The sequence below is a fragment of the Panulirus ornatus genome, chromosome 22 (assembly GCF_036320965.1).
Source record: "Panulirus ornatus isolate Po-2019 chromosome 22, ASM3632096v1, whole genome shotgun sequence".
In the NCBI taxonomy this organism is placed as follows: Eukaryota; Metazoa; Arthropoda; class Malacostraca; order Decapoda; family Palinuridae; genus Panulirus; species Panulirus ornatus.
Genome location: NC_092245.1, coordinates 19,639,596 through 19,666,579, shown reverse-complemented (window position 1 = coordinate 19,666,579; position 26,984 = coordinate 19,639,596). Strand labels below are relative to the sequence as shown.

At 38.0% G+C, this 26,984-nt stretch overlaps 1 protein-coding gene across 2 annotated transcripts in view; it reads right to left on the bottom strand.

The window, feature by feature from the left end:
- The window catches only part of Polr2B (RNA polymerase II subunit RpII140), a 33,196-nt gene that overhangs the window by 2,644 nt on the left and 3,568 nt on the right, over window positions 1-26,984 (bottom strand). For both annotated transcript variants that reach the window (XM_071676266.1, XM_071676265.1), the window contains exons 2-20: window positions 25,065-25,291; window positions 23,586-23,790; window positions 22,950-23,077; window positions 22,567-22,725; window positions 21,483-21,647; window positions 18,489-18,805; window positions 17,803-17,989; window positions 17,065-17,348; window positions 15,389-15,500; window positions 15,000-15,154; window positions 14,535-14,757; window positions 12,277-12,424; window positions 11,022-11,179; window positions 9,922-10,158; window positions 9,512-9,649; window positions 8,092-8,313; window positions 6,306-6,466; window positions 2,771-2,966; window positions 2,437-2,546 (exon numbers count right to left, since the gene is read on the bottom strand). In XM_071676266.1, coding sequence (XP_071532367.1) covers window positions 2,454-2,546; window positions 2,771-2,966; window positions 6,306-6,466; window positions 8,092-8,313; window positions 9,512-9,649; window positions 9,922-10,158; window positions 11,022-11,179; window positions 12,277-12,424; window positions 14,535-14,757; window positions 15,000-15,154; window positions 15,389-15,500; window positions 17,065-17,348; window positions 17,803-17,989; window positions 18,489-18,805; window positions 21,483-21,647; window positions 22,567-22,725; window positions 22,950-23,077; window positions 23,586-23,790; window positions 25,065-25,289 — 3,513 coding nt within the window. In that variant the 5' untranslated portion in view covers window positions 25,290-25,291 and the 3' untranslated portion in view covers window positions 2,437-2,453. The remainder of the gene's footprint in view (window positions 1-2,436; window positions 2,547-2,770; window positions 2,967-6,305; window positions 6,467-8,091; window positions 8,314-9,511; window positions 9,650-9,921; window positions 10,159-11,021; window positions 11,180-12,276; window positions 12,425-14,534; window positions 14,758-14,999; window positions 15,155-15,388; window positions 15,501-17,064; window positions 17,349-17,802; window positions 17,990-18,488; window positions 18,806-21,482; window positions 21,648-22,566; window positions 22,726-22,949; window positions 23,078-23,585; window positions 23,791-25,064; window positions 25,292-26,984) is intronic.

Below are 26,984 nucleotides of genomic sequence, written 5' to 3'. Positions count from 1 at the left end.
TAGCGCTACCTCGCACACATGAGGGGGGAGGGGGATGTTATTCCATGTGTGGCGAGGTGGCGATGGGAATAAATAAAGGCAGACAGTATGAATTATGTTCATGTGTATATATGTACATGTCTGTGTGTGTATATATATGTGTACATTGAGATGTATAGGTATGTATATTTGCGTGTGTGGACGTGTATGTATATACATGTGTATGGGGGTGGGTTGGGCCATTTCTTTCGTCTGTTTCCTTGCGCTACCTCGCAAACGCGGGAGACAGCAACAAAGCAAAATAAATAAATAAATAAATAAATAAACAGGAAAGATCCATGCCACTATCCAAGGCACAGGATACATCTTCATAAATCAATGTAAAGGAGGGTATACTACTTTTTTGGGTATTTTCTTTGAAAATATACAAGAATTATTCAGAGGAGAAATAATATTTGGATTTTCTTTTTGATCATGGGACAAGTGGGATTCAACTTTTCAGAAAGACAGCACCATGAAAGAGTTAACAAAGTCAAGAAAAGTTAAAACATCAATTGATATCAGTTGCTGATATCAGCTTCAGTTTCAAGGTTAAAAATAATCAACAATAAAGTATACATCAATCTGGTAAGGTGCTGAGTGGACAAGCAGGTGGCATGTAAATACTGTAATCATGTTTTTCTGGGCATGATTTCAAACTCTATTCACCTAAGCACAGTACCCATTATTTTCTTCAGGCTCAATTTCACACAGCATACACTACACATACAACACTTCCATGTATCACTTATGTCTCATATACACAATACCTCAGGATCAATTTCTATGAAAGAGTCCTGGTATTACCCTAGGCCTCTTTCTTGAGGCTCCTGCAGCACAAGGCTGCACTACTACCAGTAGCAGGAATACGTAGACTCCTTTGGAGTCATAAGTTCTTTGACGAGAATGCAATCCTAATGAGACAGCCTCATCAAAGGTGACTTTTCACTCATAGCGTAGCCTCATGCAGGCGGAGCACAGTAAAACATACAATTCAATTTGTATAAACACATAATTTTTTAATAGCAAAAACACATGTTCTAATACTATAGAAAATGATTCCTTATTCTAAACTTAAACACATGTTCATCATACTCTTGTTTCATCTAGGGTACAGGAGAATAAGAGCTTATAAAATACATCACAAGATATATACACGTGATTCCTTTATGACTGTTTTTGACTCTTAACTCAGAAATAATCTATCTATTTATCTATCTATATCTCTGGCACCTGTTCCTACCTGGAACCCCCTCAAGGGGATGGTCACAGCAAAAGAATCTCCATAACTAATGAACTCCAGTGCCACTTCTTAGACTTTAGTGCCTCACCCTTAACAGGTCGATGGCAGAGGGCAACTCTAGCTCATTGTTTGCAGAGGCTCCTTAATAATGTTCCTACAGACTACTTCTACCTAATGGTCCTTCCCAATATTCCCACCCATTACTTCTATCTAATGTTTCTACCTAATGCTCCTGACTACATGTTCCTACCATTGCTCCTACCATTCTAAAAAAAAGGCAGGGCTAGCAAATCTAGAGTTATGAAAAATGAGTTGTGTGAGTTAAATGTTGTCAAGTGTTATGTATGACAAGGAAAGATTATGTTTGTGGACAGAGTGCCAACAGTCCATGTGTGAGTGAGGCAGAAAGAAAAGACAGCTACCTGGGTCAGGCGAGTGCAACTTAACAACCATTGAAGTGCTCGCTTACTATGCAACAGGAATGACTACTATCTCCAAGATCTTTTAACTCTAATAATAAAATGGAATCCCTGAAGACCAATGTAAAGCAATACCACTATTACAATGTAAAGCTACAACACTAAGACAGTGAAATACTACAACCCTATCACACTATAAAGCTACAGCACTAGTGCAGTGGAAATCTGTACCCTACACAATACTTAGCATTTCCATTCATCTTACTAACAATCATTAGTTTTTCCTTGTCAAAAAGTACCTAGAGAAAATTGACTCCTGTTTTAGTTCCAGCTCTACATTCTACAAACACATTTTACTCCTACTTCAACAGAAAAAAATCATGTATTCTAGCTTTCCTTTTTGTAAATCATCCCAAATACTGCACATATACAACAGTGGATGTGGGTTTAAGGCATCAAATGAGATAGCAAGAGTGTGCATTTATGAACTGAATTCCAGCAACCCTGCGTAACTGAGACAGCAAGAAATGACAGCAACCTAAGCTTGGGAAAAGATGTTAACAGCTACTGCAGTGCTTGTTAACTGCACTGCCATCAAATGTCAATCCAATACCCAGGTGGTAGTACTTTCCAAAGGGTGGCTGCCTAATACCCCCAACATACATATACAGGTATTTTTCAATATCATCAAACCTCCATTTTTGTTCTAGTAACTGAAAATCTCTTGATTCTTAAATTTTTTCCAAAAACACTTACCAGAAAATGAAAACAGATCACTTTATCACCATCATTCTTGGAGCAATGTTCATTGCCATTAATTCTTGGAAAAGCAATTTGCAGGCATATGGAAGTCGCACCTGTGAAATCTGCATAGATACAGTGTTAATACAGAAAAGGTTCCTTAAATTTCTTGACTATTTTCTTTAGATTCAAATACTTCCCATAAACCTGTCCAGCAATGATGAATGTGTTCAAGGGCTCTAGCAATTTCAAAGTTAATCAACTAAAGTTAATAATTACGCTCTAACGCTTATAAATGCTTCAAGGATATACTGTTTTCATGGCTATAATATTTATTAAATACACATACCTGAGTCTTGTTCCGGCACCCTTTACATTCAAATGTATTGTTGCGCAGGTTAGCAATGCACATAAGGCCGCACAAGTTGCAAACATGGACAGAGTATGGGTCACTGACTTCAAAAAGACGCTCACGCAAGAACTGTGCAGCACCATGAGCAATCTGGCAATCTCGTTCCATTTCACCAAAACGTAAACCACCTTCCCTGCAAAAACAAACGCATCTCTACTCTTACATTTCTTTAACCAAAAATCTAATTTTTTTTGGTCTACAATTATAATTTCTACTCATACACTGAACAGACATATAAGACACCTTCAATAATTAAAGCAAGGATTCCTACTGAAGTTCTTCATATGTCATGCTAAAACATCTCTAAAAACAGAAAAAGACAGATTTTTTACCTAAATTTTCTATCAACTAGTAACATCTCAACAATATTTCCTTTGCTTCATCAAATTTTTTCTCAATCTAATACTTCATCCTGTGCTTGAGTGAAGCACTAAGTTTATATGAATAATGCATGCACTTATAGGTATCACCATGACAGATTTCTGGTTGACTTTACTGCCAATGAGAGGGAGAGCTCTGGCAGCAGTAGTACAGCCCCTCTGATGGCCTTTCCCTCTCAGTTAGACCTTCCTCTTTTTCTATTCACTATACCAATATTCACAGACCCTCTATTAACCTATCCTCAGCTTGAACATCATCCGTCTAGTACCTCTCCTCATATCTTACTTCTGTCTGAGACACAGTTATCTTATGATTTTCTCACTAGTCCCTTTTCCATATCTAACCATAGCTTCCACTCACGATTTCAGTGCACACACAGTATTTGTGCTTATTCCAACATCAAAACACCTGTTGCATGCCTCAAGGACCTTGAGTCTCCAAACTTTGATGTTATGTGGCTCAAGGTCTGTCTCCCTACTTCCATACTTTTCTTCTGTTTCGCCTATTGCTCTCCTAATTCTATGGTTGAATTCCTCCTATACCGATGGTGGAGGGACTGAAGCCCTCATATCCTCCATTCCCAATAATTTAGAGCAAATTATCTACCACCCTACCTACATTCCTGACCACTGTGACCACTCTCCTAATATTCTGGATTTGTTTTTCACCTCTTGTGCATCCCACTGTAAATACACAATCTCATCCCCAGTTGGTTCATCATAAATGTATCTATTCTAACAGGACCTCCACCTCTAGCAGCCCCTTCAAAGCATAAATACTGGCACAACAAAACTGACTGGAATAACTTGCATAACTCCTTTCTGACTTTCCTTCGGTAAAGTACTCCTTTCTGACTTTCCTTGGGTAAAGTACTGTCTCTTATTGTGGAGATGCTTCTGTCTCTGCCAAAGGCACAACAGAGGTTATTCTTGTGGGAATGGAAGCATTTATCCCCTCTTCCTCCAAGACGACCTGTTCTGAGGCCATTCAGGCAAGGGATCAGGCATAATGGGCTTGGAAAAACCCTCGTTGATCTGGCTACCATTCAGTTTTTACTACTGTCCGTAATCACTGCAAGCCCATTATCCATGACACAAAGCGTTCCTTTATTCAAAGGAAGTGTGATAACCTCTCGTCATCCAATGATAGGTCTTTCTGATCTTTAGCTAAGGGCAATGCACATAAGGCCGCAACTTCTGTTACTCTATGTTCCCTTCACTTTTCCACTCTGATGGTATTTTAGATGTCTCTTCTGTAGACAAAGCAACTCTCTTTGGTTCTTGTTTCTCTTCTATCTCCACCTTAGATAACTCTAACAGTCCTTCACCCCCAGATCCTCCTTTACTAATCCTATACCCCTTCCCATAATCTCTTTTCGGACTGTCAGAAAAGCGCTTTTCTCTGGACGCAACCAAGGTTTATGGTCCTGATGGCATCCATCCCCATGTACTGAAAGAGTGTGCCTCTGAACCTGCGCCTGTGCTTGCTCATCTGTTTCATTTCTCTTTAAAAACCAAAACTTTTCCTTCTCCTCGGATGCATGCACTGATACATCCCATCCCTCAAAGGACGACCATTTTGACCCCCTCAAACTATCGTCCTAATACTTTGACATATACCATTTTCAAAGTCTTTGAATCCCTTCTCAACTGCCATATCCTTAAAACACCTTGAAATCAGTCTTCTCTGTGGTCACCAGTATGGCTTCCATAAGGCAAGATCCAGTGGTGATATTCTTTCCTATCTTACATATGTCTGCTCATCATCCCTGGAAGATTTCTGGGATGTATGTGTAGTTGCCCTTTGACATATATAAGGCTTTTGACAGAGTATGGCATTGGGGTCTCATCTCTAAGCTCACCTCTTTTGGCTTCCCTCCCTCATTTTGCTCCTTCATACCTAGCTTCCTCTCTAGCCAACCTATCTCTGAAGTTGTTGATAGATCAGCCTTCCCCCTTTCTCCATCAACAGCAGTGTCCCTCAACATTCTGTCCTGTCCCCTACACTTTTTCTCCATTTTTCAATGATTTCCTCTCCTCACAAACAAATAATTAACTGCACACATATGCTGACGACTCAGCACTGCATTCATCCACATCCTTCAATTCTGCTCCCTCTTTCACTCAATCAGCATCTCATCCTGACACAGCCTCCTCAATAAACTCAGACTAGGACAGGATATCTCAGTGGGGTAGACAAAATCTTGTTAAGTTTAATGTCTCCAATCCGTTTCTACCAATCTCTCTATCAAAAACTCTGTACAACTCTCGTCTCTCCTTTGATTGTTCTGTAATTCCACCTCTTGACTCAATGAACATACTTGGCATTACTGTAACATCCACTCTTTCTTGGAAACCCCACATTACAGGAATAGCTAAGTCTGCCTCTAAGAAACAGGGTGTCCTGTTTAGGTATCATTACTATACTACAGCTACTGTACAGTCAAAATAGTAAAGTATCAAAACAATATAATAACTGTACCATAAATTCAACCAAGAGCACAGGTAAAAAGAACTGTGTCATTAGATATTCAACCTTCCATCACAACAAAATTTCATTTTTTTAATAAATAAATCCATTCACTAAATCACATTTACATTACTGCAAATTTCCATTAACTACATTGCCATTACTAGAGGCATACCTGTTCACAAAGAAGATAATCTTGTCAAGTAAAGCATTCTATATATACCACCAAACCAAAGGTTGATATAAAAACTGCTCTGCAATCTCTTACTTCTTCACTACTCTAGTTCTTACTGCATGCAACAAATTTGTCTTTCGGGATGTGCAGGCATCCTCTTGCTATCATGTGCATATCTAATTAGGCTGATGATTTACTAATACAAGAACAAACCATCTTCCTGGATCCTTTGTACAGTGATAAAGCCGTTAATATCATGAATTATCCCCAAAGCATCTAAGCTCACACAATTGCCAAAGCACATATACAAACATTTTGTATCACAAACTTCACCACTGATACTTAATGCAGTAGGTACTCTAAAAACTCCCTTGTACAATAATATATAACCAACTGCATAAGCAAACTTTGAAGTGTAGAACTACGATGCTAATATTCTTAACATACCTTGCACGACCTTCCATGGGCTGCCTCACAAGGATCTGTACTGGACCTCTAGCTCGGGAATGGATCTTATCATCCACCATATGCTTTAAACGCTGATAGTATGTAGGAGTTAAGAAAATCTGAGCATTCATTTTTCGTCCAGTATGACCACAGTACATAATCTGAAAGATGCATCAAATACATATTCAAATTTCTCAGTAATTATGAAGTATTTTACTGTGTAATAAATTCTATCCTCTTTAAATCTGCATGATTGATGAACTTAACCAGGGCTGTTCATTCAGTGGCCCAAAGGCTGCACACACTGTAGTCCAAGGCAGAGCTTCTAAATCTTCAAAACTAAATTTCATATTTGTTCAGCAAGGTAGCAACAAAAATAGACATATGAGCCTTTAACCTTTTTGGTTGCACTTTTCAATTACAGATGCGTGAATTACCCTTATCATCAAATGTCATGTTAAGCTTTTCTCCATAGCAGAGGAAAAATATTTCCACTAACACAGTGTTCAACTACACCCCTCAAAAGTTTGAAATGTCACACTGAATATTACTGACATCTTTATGCATAGAAAGAAACTTGACAGTGGCACTAACACCCATATCACCCATGTTGACTTTCTTAGTATGAGTTTTCATGTCATGTTATTTCTATCTATGTAGCTTCATACATTTCTATAATATCTATACCATACAATGATACTGTACAATATCGTCTTAGTTCTTCTGTCACTGAAAAACATACTTAATGTGTCTGTTGTAATAAAATAGCCAGAGCATTAGTTTGGAACATTAGGTAGAAGTAGAAGGTACAAACATTAGGAAGGAGCATTACGTAGTAGTAGTCGGTAGGAACATTAGGTAGAAGCCTCCACAGACACTGCACTAAAGTTGCCCACTGCCAGTTGCCTGTAAACGGTGACGCACTAAAGGCTAAGAAGCAGCACTGGAGTTGGCATCAAGAGTTAATAGCCTATGCATCTTGCCAAAAATTAAATATTTATGACATGTTGGGTTTCAGTGGTACACCCTGCTATTTAAAACCACTGTGTTAATGACCAACCAGGTCATCCTTTGCTTTCATTTTCCTCTGCTCTGCTTGGGGAGTGAGACTTCCTCTAATACTGTATTCAGAATTGCTCCACATGGCCCCCTGATTTGTCTTAATATGACAGGTTATATGATGTCTTTATGAAAATCCAACACAATCATATTCATCTAAACTGCATCAGGGAAGGAGGCCAATATGGGGAAATGCACAACGTCCTTACATGATAGTTTTCTCTGGATAAATGAGCCCTGTGGATATTGCTCCAGGCTATTAATAGCTGCAGGTGACATGTGCCACTGTGCCTGCCTCTGGTGAGTAAAGAAGCCACTGGTTCCTTCTAGAGTGTACAGCACAAAGAGTTGCAGGTAACATATGACATCTACAGATGCCTTCAAATGCAGGTGGAAAAATCTAGATCATAAAACATAAGTTGTCACAACTCTTCAGAAAACCATATGCCAAATAGAATTACAAATGAAAGTTAAATCATCAAGTAACAGAATATGCTTAATCAAGTCAACTAGGAATGTGAAAAGTGGCCCCCATCAGGGGCCAAGATGTTTCAACTTTTCAACTTTCTGATGAATGATATATGTGCTACCTTTCATCAAGATCAGTTATTGGCTATGGTCTGTACGAGACACAGTTATACTTACAAAACAATGAACATAAATATTTTAGGTAAAATATTTCATATACTACAGAATCATATGAAAAAAATGCATTTTATTCATTTACCTCATTGCCTCTCAAGTGATAACCATATTCCTGCAACAAGTTGGAAATCTTTTGCACATTCACAGCATCGTTGAAGGGTGTAGCATCACCAATCTCCCCCTTATTAGCACCAAGCTTCCCTTGGAGAGCTTCAATCAAGTGACCAATTGTCATTCGTGAGGGAATGGCGTGAGGATTAATGATGATGTCTGGAGTAATTCCTTCTGCAGTGAAGGGCATGTCCTGAAACAAGAGTTTTGTGAACTACACACATTTCAAGGAAAATATTTCATCGTTCTATTAGATCAGACAAAACCATTTAATCAATGTTTAAGCTACATCCAAGTAAGACAAGAAGGGCCAGATGTTGTTGCAGATCAAAAGATATTGAAAGAAATGGCTCGAGTATAAGGAAAAACAAAAGTTCGTTTCCAGTTTTGTCCCACAGTTATTTACCTCCGGCGAAAGAAAAGGTGTGCCTCAACTAAAATTTGGTTGTACACAAGCCTGATTACCATGAGGCTTGCTGTAGGTTTGGGTCAAAGTATCAATAATCTTCAGGCCAATGCCATGCACTTGTACTAATCTTGGTCATTTCAGAAAAATATAAACAGTTTAAATATATTCAAAATTTATAGGTGAAGAGAAGGACAAAATAAGTCATCTCAGAAATTCTTAACTTTCATCTCAGGAAATCCAGTGAAATTCGTGAAAGCACTACTCAAAGATTACCAAATGTTCATGGCTGACTGTATCTGAGAAAGATGAGTGGGACATTAAAGGAGATAAGCAAATATATACATACACATCCACACACGCAAATATACATACCTATACATCTCAACGTATACATATATATACACACACAGACATACACATATATACCCATGTACATAATTCATACTGTCTGCCTTTATTCCTTCCCATCGCCACCTCGCCACACATGGAATAACATCTTCCTTCCCCCATATGTGCATGAGGCAGCGCTAGGAAAAGACAACAAAGGCCACATTCATTCACACTCAGTCTCTAGCTGTCATGTATAATGCACCGAAACCACAGCTCCCTTTCCACATCCAGGCCCCATAGAACTTTCCATGGTTTACCTCAGACGCTTCACATGCCCTGGTTCAATCCATTGACAGCACATCAATCCCGGTATACCACATCATTCCAATTCACTCTATTCCTTGCATGCCTTTCACCCTCGTGCATGTTCAGGCTCCAATCACTCAAAATCTTTTTCACTCCATCTTTCCACCTCCAATTTGGTTTCCCACTTCTCCTCATTCCCTCCACCTCTGACCATATATATTTAGCTGTGCTGGAATGGAAGTAGAAAGAATAATACATGTCTTGATCTTGTAAATGTGAGTAAGTACTTGGCAACAAGACTGAAAGTGAAGTGGAAGATAGGTAAGAATTCAAACACATAGCTTACCTCTACTCTGTACTGAATACCACAAGTACCCTTTTGTCCATGACGGGAGGCAAATTTATCACCAATCTGAGGAATGCGGACTGACCTCACACGAATCTTGGTGAAACGATCACCATCCACATTCACTGTCAACATGACCTGTCAAATATTTCAAGCATGTAAAAACATTACTCAAGAAACGGAAAGGACTTCTGAAAGATGAGGGGGGGGACTCTTTTTAACAATGGGAAAGAAATTAATTCTCTACATGAGCTGCTTTGGTAACTGGCATGGACAGATTAATGAAATTAAACTAAAATCAAAAACAAAGCAACAGACACTCCTGAAAAAGAGAGAATGGAAGAACATAATATAGATGGATATTTACATTACTGCACATCTGAGAAAGAGGAGTTAAAAATGACACTTACTTGGTCAACAATACCAGTTTCTGAGCCCCTCAAAAATACACTTGCATCCCTCTTGCTGAAGCGTCTAGTTTGACCTTCAAGTTCATCTTCATTTTCTGGCAAAGTGATGGTCTTTCCAATGATCACATCATCACCAGATACACGCATGCCAGGTGAGATAATTCCATCTTCGTCCAACTTGTCATATATAGCATGTCGCATACCTTGGCAAGTGTCTCTTGAAGGTTTTTCAAACATCTACAGAATACAGAGTTAATAATGAGTTAAACTGAACTTAAAAAGAGAAAAATAATAATGTAAAAAGAAACCACTCCTCACGTGTTTTCCCCATATGTCCAAACCACTTGAGCACACCCCTCTTCAACTCTCTCACCCATACTCCTCTTATTACCACAACTCTTACCATTTCATTTCTTATTTGATCAACTCTCCTCACACAAAGTATTGTCTTCAAACATTTCCATTCCAACATATTCACACCACCTCCTGCATGCCACATACTTCTATGTATCTGCTTATCTATTTATCTATATCTCTGATGCCTGTTCCAAATGAAACTCCCTCAAGGGGGTGGCCATGTACTTCACCCACAAATTTAAGCAAAATGTTTCCATGGGGACCTTCCAATGCCCATTTCACTTACCAACAATATCTCCATAACAGTACTAATCACTAAATTCATGAGAGTCATTAAATACCACACTAGTTGCTAAACTCAACATTTTTTTTATTACATATTCCCCATTTCCCTCATAAACAAGGTAGTGTCATGAACCGATGACTGAGGCAAAGAGGGAAAAATCCTCACCTGGCTCCTTTCTCCATTCCTTCTTTTGGAAAGTAATACAGGAGAGGTGGATTTCCAACTCCTCTTCGTCATCTTTTATGACACATCTCCCACAATAGCCATGAGCAAGGTTAAAGCCTAGGAAACAAGCTAAACTACCAGAAACTCTCACCATATCCAGATGGCTAATGAAAAACCATTCACTAGTTTAAACATATTCATATGCAAACATTCCCTAATACCTGGAGTCACAATTTCTGATGAGAACCATGAAAAACAATTACACAACATATAAAATTTGAAAATTACATACTTCTTCCTGCATGCCAGAGCGCCTTGTCTCTGCATCTTTGTAAGAGCGATAGAAACACGATCGGAAGAATCCACGCTCCACAGCAGACAGGTTCATAATGACAGAGTCTTCTTGGTTATAGCCAGTATAACAAGCAATACCAACGATAGAGTTGATGCCTGCAGGAAAATATAGTGACATCACATTTAGTCTAATTCATTCAAACTTTATAAAAACTGAAGGTAAAAATGCCACTTATAACACAATGTAAGCTGAGGATATCTGTAAGACAATATACTCAATAAAAGGATACAATACTTTTAGGAATTTCATTCTGAACCTTAATAAAAAAAAAAAAAATCCCACATACATCCTTCCCTTGTCTCACCTTGTTGAGGTTGTATTTGGCATATAAAACTGACCCTTCATGGAAAAATCTGTTTGGAGCTATCTCATGTTCCTACTTTTAGACAGAATGAGAGAATTTCCAGCACCTTACTCTCTCCCATTAGTCACAAGTGTGGCTTCATGGAAATACTGATTTGATAACTGTGATGCTATCAATCTTTGTTCATAAATATCAGGTCTACCATCTTCCTTTTTAAAGGACCTTATCTACCCACCTGTGACCATAAATACCTTTCTTGAAGTCTTACTGAAATAAAATAAATCTAGCACACTAGATGCTACTCTAAAGCCATGACAGCTGAAAACAATTTAGAAAAGAAAATTACTAACTTAAACTGAAGTTTAATCCTTAAAGGACCAAGCCTGAAAATTCAGGGGTCCTCAGGATCAAGATTTACAGAAAAAATATTAATTTCAGTCTATCAATTACAGTATACCAACAAACTAAAAAAAGTTTGACAGCAAAAAAAATGTGATAGCTTATCCATATTTGTTACTTATCCATGCTGGTTACAGCATATGGCCTTCAGAGAGTATGCTATGTTAGGAACATAAAAAACAATATATGGTGCTGTGTCTCCAAAGTCAATGTCAATGATAAAATTGCAACCAAGGTGTTTCTGATATATGGAAAGACTGGGTATGGTGACAAATAGCTAAAAAGTTAAGGAGATAAAAGATAGAAAGGTAATACTAAAAATAAAATGCAGGCGGGTTGTGTATAACAAAACACAGTATCCCAAACAAAGAATCTGCAGTTATACAATAATCATTTTAAGAGGACATTTAATATATGAGTCACCTTCACAAACAATACAAAAATAAAGATACATATATCTATGTTCTAAGCTATCATGCTAATACATACCTGCAGGCAACTCTCTGAAACGGAGGTACTCCATAGAACGTGTAGTTACAAGGGGTTTCTGAGGGTAAAATAGTACGTGTGCAAGAGTGTCCATTCGAACGTGGAAATTAGTAATATATACACCCATGGCTTGCTTCCCCATAGCACTCTGCGAAAGAGAAAATCAGTTTTGTATATCAGATATGTTACTGTAATCATACATATACAGCCTCTGCAGAACAAGTTTTTATAAACTATCAGTAATAGCAACTAGGCTACCAGTAGATGAATGCCAAATATTCAAGAGAAACTGGATGACTCATTTAAAATAACAGGCTGCACATTTTCACAGACAGGTTAAGATGACATATTCACTAATCAAGCATCTGTTCAACCTAAGATTAAGCAATTAAGTTATGAGCCATAAACATAGCTGGGATCCTTTTCAAGTGGAGTCACTCCAAAATTAGACTTTTGTAATTTGAATGTCATGCAAAGAACCCAAACTATACAAAAAGGGTAGTTACATATAAAGACTCCACAGATCATATGAGTCTAAGTACAATTTACAAAGTATACATTTGTATAAAAAAGTGGTCCATTCTTCATCAGTAAAAAAAGGTAATACTAGATATTTTGCAATATACAAAGCTAGATTAAAATTCTTGTAAGAATTACAGAGAAATAAGTCTAATACACACCCAAGAATCTTAAAAATCTTAATCTTCATCTGATGTATCATGACTTACTATAAGGGACTATGTCCAAGACTGGGTCTTTTCCCAAACATGCTCGATGTGCATTTCTTCACACTTGGCCATGCCAAAACCTTTCTCTTACAGTTACTCCCATTTCACTCCCTTATTTTTGCTTCCACTTTTCTTACTGATATGCAAAGCAGTCATATCAGTCTACTTTCCTTATCATACTACTTGTGCACTCCCTTTTACCCCATTCAAAATATCATTACACCTATTTTCACTTTCCTCATAATGTATCTCCCTGTTTTGTATCATCTAAACTCACTCCTATAAAACACACTTTAATGCACTCACACTTAACTGTAAGTCTGTCTGGATAGCTGGGTAGCTGAGATTCTATTAGCCAACTTCCAGCTGCAGATCAGTTTTACAAAAGCATATGTTGGAATATAAACATAACGGGGACAGACAAACAACAGCCTCATTAAAACATTTATATTTTTTATGTATGATGTACTGAAACACACATTGTTCACACTAAAACCACACTAAAACCAATCTGTCTCCTCCCCATGCTAAACCTCATACCTTACTTTTTTCTTATCAACTGTCAACTTGCTCCTTTCTCACATTTACCCAGACTCAGCTTCTGCTATTTCTCACTCAAGTTGTCATATGGCTGTGTGATCGCAAACAACAAAGTGACCCACCTAACAGGTCCTCCACAGCTCAATTATTGTGGACCTACCTTGCTATCCAAAATCCTCACATTTACCTCCCTTACCTCCCCATCAATAAACATGAATGGTGACATCACACATCCTTGACAAAGAAGCATTTTCACCAGGAACCACTCACCCCTTTTCCCTTCCTACTCGCATACACACCTTATTCTCTTGATAAAATTTCCAGCCCCCCGCTGGAAATCCTCCCCTCTCTTTTTTAATTTTCCAAAAGAAGGAACAGAGAAGGGGGCCAAGTGAGGATATTCCCTCAAAGGCTCAGTCCTCTCTTCTTAACGCTACCTCGCTGACGTGGGAAATGGCAAGTAGTATGAACAACAAAAAAAAACTCTTCACTGTTTCTGGTACCTTACCCCTATACCATGAAATCACAGTACCTTTCCTAAAGCATCTCTGTCAATCTTATTATACCCCTCCCTTTCTCCAAGTATTTCTGACAAAAAATCTTTGAAGCAAACAACAGCTCCACAAGTCCTCTTCCACCTCTGAAGCCAAGCTACTTCTCCTAACTAATGTTGTGTGCATGCCAACACCCTCTTAATCACCAATATCCCCTACAACTTACCAGGTATTCCAATGACTTAAAAATCTGTAATTCATTCTCTTTTATTTCACATGCTTTCATATTACAGTACTATACTAGCATCTGCCAATCCTCAAGCACCTTACCTCATGCTATATTGAAAATCCTGACTAATTAATAAAAAACAGTATCATCCCTTTTTTGAGAAATTCTACTGAAATCCCACCAAGAAATAAAGAGATAGCTGGGGTATTTTATTACAGACATTGTCTAAAGGAACAGTTTCATTAGAGCAAGAGCAAAGCAACTTACCTGGTAAGTGTTACGAGGGGACTGATTGTGATCAGGGAAGGGGATGATAGAGGCACATACTCCAAGGACCATGGCTGGGTGAATCTCGCAGTGAGTATAAGTGTTACAGTAGGTCTTCTCCTCTTCTAAACCCAAGTCCTCAAGTGACATGGCAATCATGATAGTCTCTTCTTCAGAACAGTCAATATACTCCACCACACCGCTGGCTACCAGGTCCTGCCAGCTGTTACAAGCAAAATTTATTTTTACTGCACTTAGAAATGTCATAAACAAGTAATTTCACATACAAACAAAATTACACTTTACAGCCAATACAGCAGTATAAAAATCTAGTTTCAACATTAACTTTATTTTCACATATATAATCAAGTAAAAATGGACCTGAAAAATTCCTAATGGCCCATCATTAGGTTCAGTAAAGTTGAGTAGTTAACCAGCAAATCCAAAAGGCTGTTACAATCTTACCTGAAGTTGTTATACTCTCTCTCCTTCAGCAAGTCGATATGTCTCTTTTTGAGAAGCAGTTTACCATTTTCCACCACCAACAGAGGACGACAGATACGACCAGCATCTGTATAGATACGTATTTCTCTGTCCCTAATGTCTCGAACCATGCAAACCTGTACACATCAAGGGTTTAAATATCATTTTCCAAAACTTTTATCATTATGTAGAGTCAAATCTAACAAAAAATTATTTTTTTATCCATACACACAAATACTGTTTTCACTGGCTTAAAGTTCCAATTATATAAAGCCTCGATTAGATGAAATAACTAACATCAAAAAGCTATTTTCAACTTTGTTTAAACTTATAATATTGAAGATTTATACAAAAACAAAGTACACCATTACCTCTGAAACAATGATATCCATCTGACGTCTCAATTTGCGCAGGGTCATCATAAGCTGCTCTGGGTCACGATGAATGCCAACCCAGCAACCATTAACAAAAATTTTCGTGGCACTGGAAGAAAAGTTAATTACCAATCAATATTACACAAACCTTCAGCTGTGAAAAAGAAGTCTCCAGACATAATGATCTTTCTTTTTCTGCTCATTTCTTCTTGAAACACACCCTCTCCTAACTCTTAATCACCTCATCCTCTTCTTTGTCTTCCTCTATATCTACCCTCATTCACCTCATCAAAATATACTATATTAGTCATTACTTACCATAAACTTCCCACATTTCCTATCAACTCAGTATTCTATCCTCACTTATATAAACCTTCAATGCAAAACAGATTAACTCAATCATTTCTTCTTTCCTTACTTCTCTCTTTCTTAACTCTAAATTCAAATCTCATACTTCTAAATGAAGGGTCTGGGCTGTAATACTAATTCTCCTTTTAAATATAAACATTACAGAGTGGCATTAGCCCCACAGCAATGAGGAGCCTTACAACCCATACACATCTCTAGCCGATAATGACAAAAATAGATCAAAAGTCTCAAAACATCATAAAAAAAGTGGTGACAGTCAAGACATGTTGACATCAGGCTGTGTAGCCCTTAGTGCTATCCCAGCAACAGACTCCCACCCAAAGTTTCATCTCTACTCCAAGGGGAAAGCTAAAGCCTATAGCACTTGTCTCTCTGTTGTTTTTTTATTTCCATTAAAGTATTCTTCCATTTCATGAGGAATAAACTGTTTTTCCCTTTATGTGAAACGCAATCAGTTTTTGAAGGCAAGAGGATATCTATGTGCCTGCTTCACCCTCTGACTTTTCAGTATAACTTTCTGCCCATTCGCAGGCAGAAACCCCTCTTTCATGTATAAAAGCATTCTCATCATTACAGAATGACAAACAAAAAAAATTAAAGTAAAATTAGTTATGAAGTTATGTAAAGTCCATGGCTGAGTTGACTTGCTTGGTGATGCCACCTGACTTGTTTTATCATGATTTTTTTACCTTCAATATTGAAGGAATGATTATCATTTTGCTTTTACTTTTTGTTATAATCACTACAACATATACTTATGCTCAGGATGTAGCACATATAAAGCATAGAAATTTTGTCTTTCTAATGATAACAGCATTTTCTCTGACAATCTGCACTTCTCAACTTACTCTTTCCCCATTCAATTTCCTCTGGATGATTCAAGCATTCTTCTCCTCAAGATCTACTTTTCACTTACCTCATGACTTTTCTGGCACTAGGAAAGCTCTATAGAAGGGAATCATGGTGCAGGATCACAGTGAAAGTTCTCTCACATGCACCTTACAATCACATTCCTGCACAGTGACACTACTCACTTAAAAAAAAATATGCAACACTTTATCATACATTCAAAACACTAGCTCACCCAAAGAGATTATCTACATTAACACATTAAGTCTACCAGCACCCTTTTCTCCTGATAAATGCATATGAGTGAACTCAAAAGCAGTACAGTATATATCAAATCACCCTATATAAATGGGAACAGAGTTAAACGAATTATATCATAACCACCATCTTTGAAGCCAAATTTCATTATACATAAATAACACATATGAGAAAAATTACTCAAACTAATTACATACTCATCAATTGATGATGGCGCAATTTCCTCTAAGTTCTCCATAGACCATTCCTCCAAGAACTCCAAGATAGGTGCTGGTTGAGAACCGACAGAGATATATGACATGAGGGCTAGATTCTTCACTAAACCTACAGCAGCTCCCTCTGGTGTTTCTGCAGGACAGATCATTCCCCACAGTGAATTGTGCAGCTGTCTTGGCTTTGCTAATTTACCATCTCGGCCAATAGGAGAGTTCACACGCCGAAGGTGAGATAATGTTGAGGCAAATGTCAAGCGGTTCAACACCTAAAAAGAATATATAAATGCATCTATGTATAACTGCCTGAAAAATGTTCAGATTCATGATTCTTCTGAAGAACTGCAACAACATAATTCCACCCAGTTCTTCCAGAGGTGTAGGGGTAGAACAACTATAGGACATAGCACAGAATCATGCAGAAATTTGTTAAATAATTCTGAAGCAGTACTTTTACAGTATAAGAGTAGTCAATGAATGGAATAAATTAACTGATGAGAGGTATGACACATCAGGTCAAGATGCAAGCAGGAAATTTGACCAAAAAAATTTTCTTCATTCAGACATTACAGTTCATATTACTGCATATGACAAAGTATCACAACACTATATATAGTAACTGTATCCACGTAAAGCTTTCCCTTCATTCACAAATACCGATGATTAGGTATCATTAACATATTCCACATGACAGAAAAAATTTGCATTTTGCACACAACTCACCTGAGAGACACCAGCCCTCGCTTGATGAGCTTTCTTCTGGTCCCCCCAATTTCCAGTGGCTAAAGAGTATCGCAAGCCATCAGTAATGAGCTTAGGTTTAACTGCAGCATCCAAACCATACTCTTGACCCTTATCCAATAGCTTTTGAGCATGCATACGAACCTCCTTCATTAAGTTTCGGAACAACCTGAAAAAGATTTTGGGTGTGACATGGCAGAATAAAAGTATCTTGGGTCTACAACTCAGTTCTGTTTCCTTTCACAACAAATCCCACTAATCAGCTATGTGATGTGCAATCTTTTTAATTCACAACCTTGAAAACCATGCACATTCCTAATATTGTCCAAACTCACAAATGCATTAACAGAATATTTTACACAAGTTTCTCTTTCCTACTATGTCTTGTTTTTCTCCAATATTGATTTTGTTTTCCACTTTAATAAGGTAGCATCAGGAAGAAATAAACTACTGCCTAATTGCACATAAATAGTATGCAGATGTCATGTGCAGTGTATCAACACCAGTGACTACCACTGATAAACAAGCATCAAGGAATAACCCATGGCTTAAACAGATGCAACAGTGTATAATGAATGGTTTTCTAAATTTTTTCTTGATATTTACAATACCCTTTTCTCAACTATAAAACTAATACATAATGCTTCCTCTGCAGTCTCCCTACTTACCCTCTGAAAAGCAAAGCCATGAGAGGGCCAGCCAAATCCAACCTCTTGTTTCCATAATGATCACGATCGTCGAGTTCTCGACGACCCAAAGCTGCAAGCAGAAGTCTATGGACCATATAACCCAAGAAATAAGCCTTCTTTGTCTCACAAAAGTCAGACACACCCACGTGTGGCAACATTTCTTTTTGCAAGATTTCACGTGCATATTTGATACGTTTCTCTTTTGTTACACCAGGACGAGCACCACGACTGCCGATGAAATTTAGTGCAACATTCTGCTCCTGAATCACAAAGGCTTCATCCAAAGAAGGCTTGACCTGAAAAACAATGAAGAAATAGTGAAATATGGATGGTAAAAACAAATCCCAAAGTACTATGCTACTCCAAATGTGTTACCTTTCATACAAATACCTAGTAACTCCAACTAATCCTCCACCTAACCCTTGGTTTCCTCTACCCTACCAACCACTTTTCTCAATCAAACTCCCTAACTTCTTCCAAAAACCCAGTCCTTTAACATGTCCATAACATTAAAGCATTACAGCCTATAACTCATAACAACTGCTTTAAAACTCTCATATTACTAGAAAAATAAGTTCATCTCTTTGGTATGGAAGACTAAGATGATATATTTGTCAACAGCGAGGGGAAAGAACAACAAGGGCATGGAAGGATGAAGCAAAGGAAGCTTCAAGTACCAGGGCCAGTACAAACAGGAAGGCAACATGCTTTCAGTGGGATAAGCCATAGCAAATGAAGCTCTTTGGGTCTTTGATGTGGATGGTGAGCCCCGATTCTGCCAAATTATATGTAACAGTGAGAGACACAATAAGTGCAATTCGGGCCACTTTTCATTTGTCCCTGACACTATCTTGCTAAGAATGGAATACCAACCAGGCACTTCATGTTAAAAAGAAAAAAATGCACTCCACTTCTCCATATCCGAAGACTAATTTCCTTACCAAAGACCTACTCTCCATAAAAACTGACATTCCAAAACATTTTGCACATTCAAAACTCCCTACAAAACTCTCAAAAAAGTGCATCAACTTTCCAGTAATGGAGGATCCAGCTGGTACAAATCAAACTGATGTATAACTTGCCTACAATCTTACTTTTGGATTATATCTTGAAAAAATTGGATCATCCTTTTTAAGGCACAAATTACTAATATATCTTCAACATGTTCCTAGTCAGCTGCTGATGAGAATGAAAAATTCTGAAGAAAAGTAGATGTAATATGACAGATCAAGCAAGGTAGATTGTTGAGTTCTGTGATTAGGATATAAGAGTAAACAATGGGTGCTTGAATAATTTTTTCTGCAATGTGCAACATTCAGCGATCGGATAGTCATCAACAAACCTTTAGCAATTCACCAAGCTTTTCCAACACTATTCTAAAAGGACACACCATACATAATCATGTATAGTTCAATCTTATGCATAAGATGACCCCTAACTTTCAGCCATAAATCTTATGTACAAATTGACCCAAGCTTTTGAGGGATACCCTAGCCGTACCAGTACCAACCGTATGCTCCTACTCCTGTCACTACCCATCATAGCATGGTGCCACTCTGGATATGTTGTGCATTTTACCCCTTAATCCATTATTTTCACTCGAAAATTTATGAAGTATATTCCTGGTGTCTGTAGGTACATACTAACGCAACTGTATGAATTAAATCACAGACCTTATCCACTTACACTTACAGTAAACAAGCATGCCAATTGAACATAGTGTTGTCTGAGTAGACCAAAATATTAGATTTAAGACTTGGACCACCAAGATTCTTTTTGTACATTTTGATATGTACATATTTTTCTCAATTTCTACCAGTGTTTGGTTAAAAATCTGATAGTGGTAAATTCTCCATCCTATTCTCATGATATAACATGGGTCTACTGCACCAGTACATGGATTCTAACCCCTCAAAAATATCATTCGAGTACATGATGCCCTCCCCTCTTTTAGCACGATAATTTGGTCATAAAAAACTTGACCTATACAAAAATACATACGGTAACAAGAATAATACATTCTCAATTCATATATCTTAATCAACCTAATGTTTAAACATTCTTCTTTAATTTTCTTTATTAACAAAAAACAAGTTATATTTTCCAATTTTCTAGAAAAGTGAAAAAAATATTTTTAGGCAGTATGTTGTGAACTATAAATGTGGTGAGTTCCACATCACTAAGAGGACAATGTTACATAATTTCAATCACAATGCACAAAATATGCATTCAGGAAAACAAATCAAAATACCTTACTGCTTTTCCTAGGTGTGTGGGTTTGTTTTTTCATAACTGTTCACCATTTCCATGTAAAAAGGATGAGCCACAAACAGACTAAAAATAAGCCCATCCTCTTCCTCCTCTCTTATGCATTTAAGGCCCAAGAACTATCCATACACAGCTGTTGGGACTAATATAACTTCAACCATAACCATCTTTCCTATAACTGACAGTGACCCCTCCTTCCACACAGTTCTTAATGTATCCAGTATCTTAGCCCCCACTCCCTCCCTTGTCTCACTTCAGCCCCAGTAGTTCCATCTGCTGTCCACTCACAAGTATCAACACAACTAAGCTTTCTCTTTCTCCTTAATGTCCAATATCCTCCTTATTTTTGTTCACTCTCAATTTACTCCTTTCACTCACTCTCCCAAACTGTCACCAGCTTCCAGAATTTTTTCCTGAACTTCAAGTGCAAAGAGCAAATGACTCACTTCCCAATCCAGCCCCACCATCAGTATAAAGTACATTCCCCCTCCCACTCTGAGACTAAAGACCCTTACATCTACCTCCATACACATACTAAGCAACTATGATGACATCACACATCCTAGTGATAAGCCAAGTTCAAAATGTTTAAAAATTTAATATCCATTTGTTTTATTTCACATATTCATAATAATGTTTAATATCTTCAACAAATAAGTACCAAATCCATGGTGTATGTCCATACAAATAAACAAAGGCACTTACCATTTCCATCATCTCAGGATCATCGAAGTCATAAATGATATGTTCTAAAATATCTCGATCGGCTACAAAGCCCAGAGCACGAAAGACAATCATCACTGGGATTTCCTGCTTCACATATGGTAAAACACCAATGATACGTTGACCAATGGCAGATTTTTTTGCACTCTGTGAAAAAGCAAAAATGTAAAAACTTCAATCATGATGGGTTTATAACATCTTACAAATCTGACTCAATCAATTATAGTTTGTCACAAACTTCTCACTTCACTTTTTGCTAACTTCCTCAGCAATTATGACTGCAACGATTCAAATAAATTTTCCGCTGTACTGTAAATAACATGCTAGAGTTACCCTAAACTGCTACCTTACACTTTCACCTCAAGGAATCTGTACTAAACTGGCACAACAGACTTTGTTGCACATCAAGAACAAAAATATATTTCTGTTTTTTCTAAGCGTTCCTACCGGTCTAGTCTGGAATAAGAATGATCATAGTGCACTACCTGATTCTTCTAAGTCAAGATCACCAAATACACGAGTAGCAATGGACAAATCAATTTAGTCAGGGTCAGGGTAATATACAGACATGATGCAAGAGATATTTCAAGCAGGAATGCCAGTGGAATAATTTTTCATTCTATGCAAAGCTGTTTGGTCACTGATAGCACATACGAGATTAGAAATAGTATGTCTCACTTAACAAATCAAATTGATGAGCAAAGTGGAAAGTTAAGTCAAGATGCACAGATACAAGAGCAGAGGTCCCCTGCTCTCTTCAGCACACTGGTAATGTGTTACAAATGCAACTGAATGAACTAAAATACTGTATGCACTTGATGCAAAAGAAAATTGAGTATAGAAAAATAGACATATGTAAAACTAACTAGTACTAAAAGGAAATGCAATGCTGAGGAAAAAATAACATTTCAATTTCCTTGTAAATTCAAATTCATTACATTAAAAACCCTTCTTCACTGCTCAAAAAATAACTATAACTTTGACAGTGACTTCCACATGACAGCAAAAAAAAAAAACTAACTGTACCAATACATTCTGATTAGAAACCTCCTTTAGCAATACTTACACTACCACCCCTAGCCATCATGTTGATCCAGAGCGTTGATACAGGTCTAGCCGAATGTTCAATACATGAGCGAATCTCACACTTGTAAGCATATTTCCCATCCTTCATGCTGAACACATAAACTGTATTAGTTGCCATCTTCTCCTGGGCAATCAGCACCTAATAGAAATAAAAAACCAGTAAGTATGACATCAACGGCCAAAATTCTTTCAAGAAATCAATGCGTTTCCAGCACTAAAACTTGGCAGCATTTTCTCACTTTATGGAAAAATCTCATATTCTGAGCTTGCTTTAATTCTAGAATCTTAGTTCTACTTTACAGAATATAACTAAAAAACTTCAAGTCCTACAGGTTGATGTGGAACAAACTTTCATTTACTAACTTTCTCAGAGCCATTGATGATGAAATAACCACCAGGGTCTAGCGGACATTCATTTACTTCATGAAGGTCACGATCAGTCAGTCCACTCAACAGACAGTAAGTTGATCGCAGCATGATGGGGATCTTGCCTAAAGTAAAAAATTGGACAGAGTTTTCATGAAAGCTGGAAAGTTTGAATTTACAAAAACAAATCACATTTTAAATAATATTTTGCCATTTCTCATGCAGTGAGGTTGTAAGAACAGCCTAATATGCTCAATTCCACACTGTAGCTGTTACATATAATGTCATAGAACCAGAGCCCCATATCCACAGCCATGCCCTACAGACTTTATTTTCCAGTGACCACTTCATATACCCTGGTTTAGCCTCGTTATATCATGTTGCCCCTGTGCTCCACATTGCTCCAATACATTCTATCCCATCTATACCTCTCACCTCCTTGCACGTTCAGGCCCAAATAACTCAAAGCCTTAATAACTCAAGTTCACTTTCACTGCATCTTTCCATCTCCTTCATCATAAACCTCTTATCAATGAATCTAGAACATAAAAAATACAATTACAGTATCTTAACTACATCCCCAAGACTTTATGTATGGAAAGCATATCAGATACCTATACAATTATTACTAACCTATGTAAATTTTCTCTTCTTTATGCTCAACTGGCTTTTCTCCATCCTTGATAACTGTTTTGACAATGTCAACATACAGAGGAGAGGAGTAGGTGAGGTTCCTTAAACGTGCTTCATTTGGCATCATGCTATAATTATAACCATCCTTCTCCCAGTTGGTGGGTTTGCTGAGGTAAATTTGTTCAAACTTCAGCAAGTGACGTGGCTGTAAGAAAACAATGAATATCTAATTGCAGTAATTCCATAGATTACTCGAACATCATGAAACATAAGCAAAACAAATCACTGGGCCCCAAACTACAAACCAAGATTATAAACAAAAATATAACTGGGCCCTACACCACGTACACCATGATGATCCAGATTCAGAGCTGTGTATCAATGTTACAGTGTCCGCAAAAATTCTTGTCTGCCTTCCTATAAATTTTCAAAGGCAATTTTACACTCACATTTAGTATTTTGGACTTGATTACCATCTGCGGACATCTGGGCATGGAACTGGCAAGGTTCATCAAGTATTCTAAAACAAAGTTTTGGAGCCACAGAGTCTTGATCTGAATGATGCAAGGCACTGATGAGATGCTGCAGGAAGTAGCTGCCTGATCATATGTTCTGAGCACCTAGTGTGTCTATAAATCTGTTTACCCACATTTTCTTGCTTCCAGGCAAAACTTACGGCCTTTTCCTTAGAAACATAGGAGCCAACTATCTTGAAGCACAAGCAGAAGAAATACAGCACCCAGATGTGAAATTCTCAAAATGAAGTGGCAGCCAGGAAAAGTAAAAAATAGAAGATCCCTCCTTCAGGATAGCCTGAGACACACTGAGGCAAGTTGCTGATGCTAAAACACTGTTAGAAATACTTGTTTCAGCAACCAAATGTACTATGACTTCACCGTGAGAGGGTCAAATGCTTATACCCACAATCAACATTAGCCATTTATCACCTTTGAAAATATGAGGGGAAGACAATGTTTTCTGCAGACACTGTAGATAGTATGTTGATCTGAAAAGATTTGCACATAAACATCACATTTGTACATAAACATGAGCATTCCAGCAAAAAAGAAATAATTTCTTTTATGTACAATGGAGGCCTTTTGTGTGAAGAGAGGTGTCTTATGTGATAATACTAGCCACCACTGGATGAGGATCCATGCTAGGTGGGGACCTGGTGAATCTAACAACAATGTGATATTTCATTAAATATCATGACATATGTAGAGATAATGGGTGCTGGGGAAACACAAGCTTAGGGCAAAGGTTTCATCACAGTCTTCTGGACAAAAGGTCTCCTTGTGAATTAGCACAATGGAAAATCAATCAACTGGCAAGCATCGAACACATTCCATATTCCATCTGGCAAACTGGTTAAGAGCTGTTTACTGTTCTGGGCTCTAATTATGATAACATTTCCTTATCCATGTTAAGTTTGAGGTAATGCCCCCTTCAACTTAACAGTCTTCTGTATGAACTTACTGGAGTTTCTAGTTCACCAGCAGTATGCTGGGCTTCTGCCTGGAGATCAATAGCCTGGGAATCTTCAACAATCCTCTGAATTGTCATAGTGATGAATTCATCAAATGAATCCAGCTGCTGTCGAACAAGACCCTTTTCATCAAAGTATGATGAGATAACAAGCCAACAAGCCTCCTGCCAGATGTCTGGTGAAATTTCATCTCCATCTTCATCACCATAGGCCATATCTGAATAAAAAGAAAATGAGTTTGGCATTTATGAATAAACTACAGCTAACTACATTGATAGATCCTGCTACCTAGGCTAACTGATGCATATATGTTACCTTTACAGGTTTATGTATAAATGGTGTTGACTGAAGAAACTGAAAAAATCACTGAATAAACAATAGTCATAATATTATCTTTCTATTGTAAACTGATAATAGAAAGGGTCAAGATCCAAAAGAGTCAAGATTGACAATGGCAGAGCTAATTTTTTATGCACAGCATAAATAAATGCCATAGCAAAATTAAGTAACACATCTTTAGAAGCAATGGAGACATATGGAACAAGGGTATTCACATGTGGGGCAACAGGAGAAAGGGCCAAAGTATTGGATGGTAGGGACCAAAACATTGGTATGTGGGAGCCAAAGTGTCTGGCATTCATACCTACTAAATATTTTGGCTACAAGGTAAGGTTGGGTATGGTCCCTATACATTCTATAAACTATTTACAAGTTCTTACTTTTTTTTTTTTTATACCTCGTCGCTGTCTCCCGCGGTTGCGAGGTAGCGCAAGGAAACAGACGAAAGAAATGGCCCAACCCACCCCATACACATGTACATACACACGTCCACACACGCAAATATACATACCTACACAGCTTTCCATGGCCCACCCCGGACGCTTCACATGCCTTGATTCAATCCACTGACAGCACGTCAACCCCTGTATACCACATCGCTCCAATTCACTCTATTCCTTGCCCTCCTTTCACCCTCCTGCATGTTCAGGCCCCGATCACACAAAATCCTTTTCACTCCATCTTTCCACCTCCAATTTGGTCTCCCTCTTCTCCTCGTTCCCTCCACCTCCGACACATATATCCTCTTGGTCAATCTTTCCTCACTCATTCTCTCCATGTGCCCAAACCATTTCAAAACACCCTCTTCTGCTCTCTCAACCACGCTCTTTTTATTTCCACACATCTCTCTTACCCTTACGATACTTACTCGATCAAACCACCTCACACCACACATTGTCCTCAAACATCTCATTTCCAGCATCTCCATCCTCCTGCGCACAACTCTATCCATAGCCCACGCCTCGCAACCATACAACATTGTTGGAACCACTATTCCTTCAAACATACCCATTTTTGCTTTCCGAGATAATGTTCTCGACTTCCACACATTTTTCAAGGCTCCCAAAATTTTCGCCCCCTCCCCCACCCTATGATCCACTTCCGCTTCCATGGTTCCATCCGCTGACAGATCCACTCCCAGATATCTAAAACACTTCACTTCCTCCAGTTTTTCTCCATTCAAATTCACCTCCCAATTGACTTGACCCTCAACCCTACTGTACCTAATAACCTTGCTCTTATTCACATTTACTCTTAACTTTCTTCTTCCACACACTTTACCAAACTCCGTCACCAGCTTCTGCAGTTTCTCACATGAATCCGCCACCAGCGCTGTATCATCAGCGAACAACAACTGACTCACTTCCCAAGCTCTCTCATCCCCAACAGACTTCATACTTGCCCCTCTTTCCAAGACTCTTGCATTTACCTCCCTAACAACCCCATCCATAAACAAATTAAACAACCATGGAGACATCACACACCCCTGCCGCAAACCTACATTCACTGAGAACCAATCACTTTCCTCTCTCCCTACACGTACACATGCCTTACATCCTCGATAAAAACTT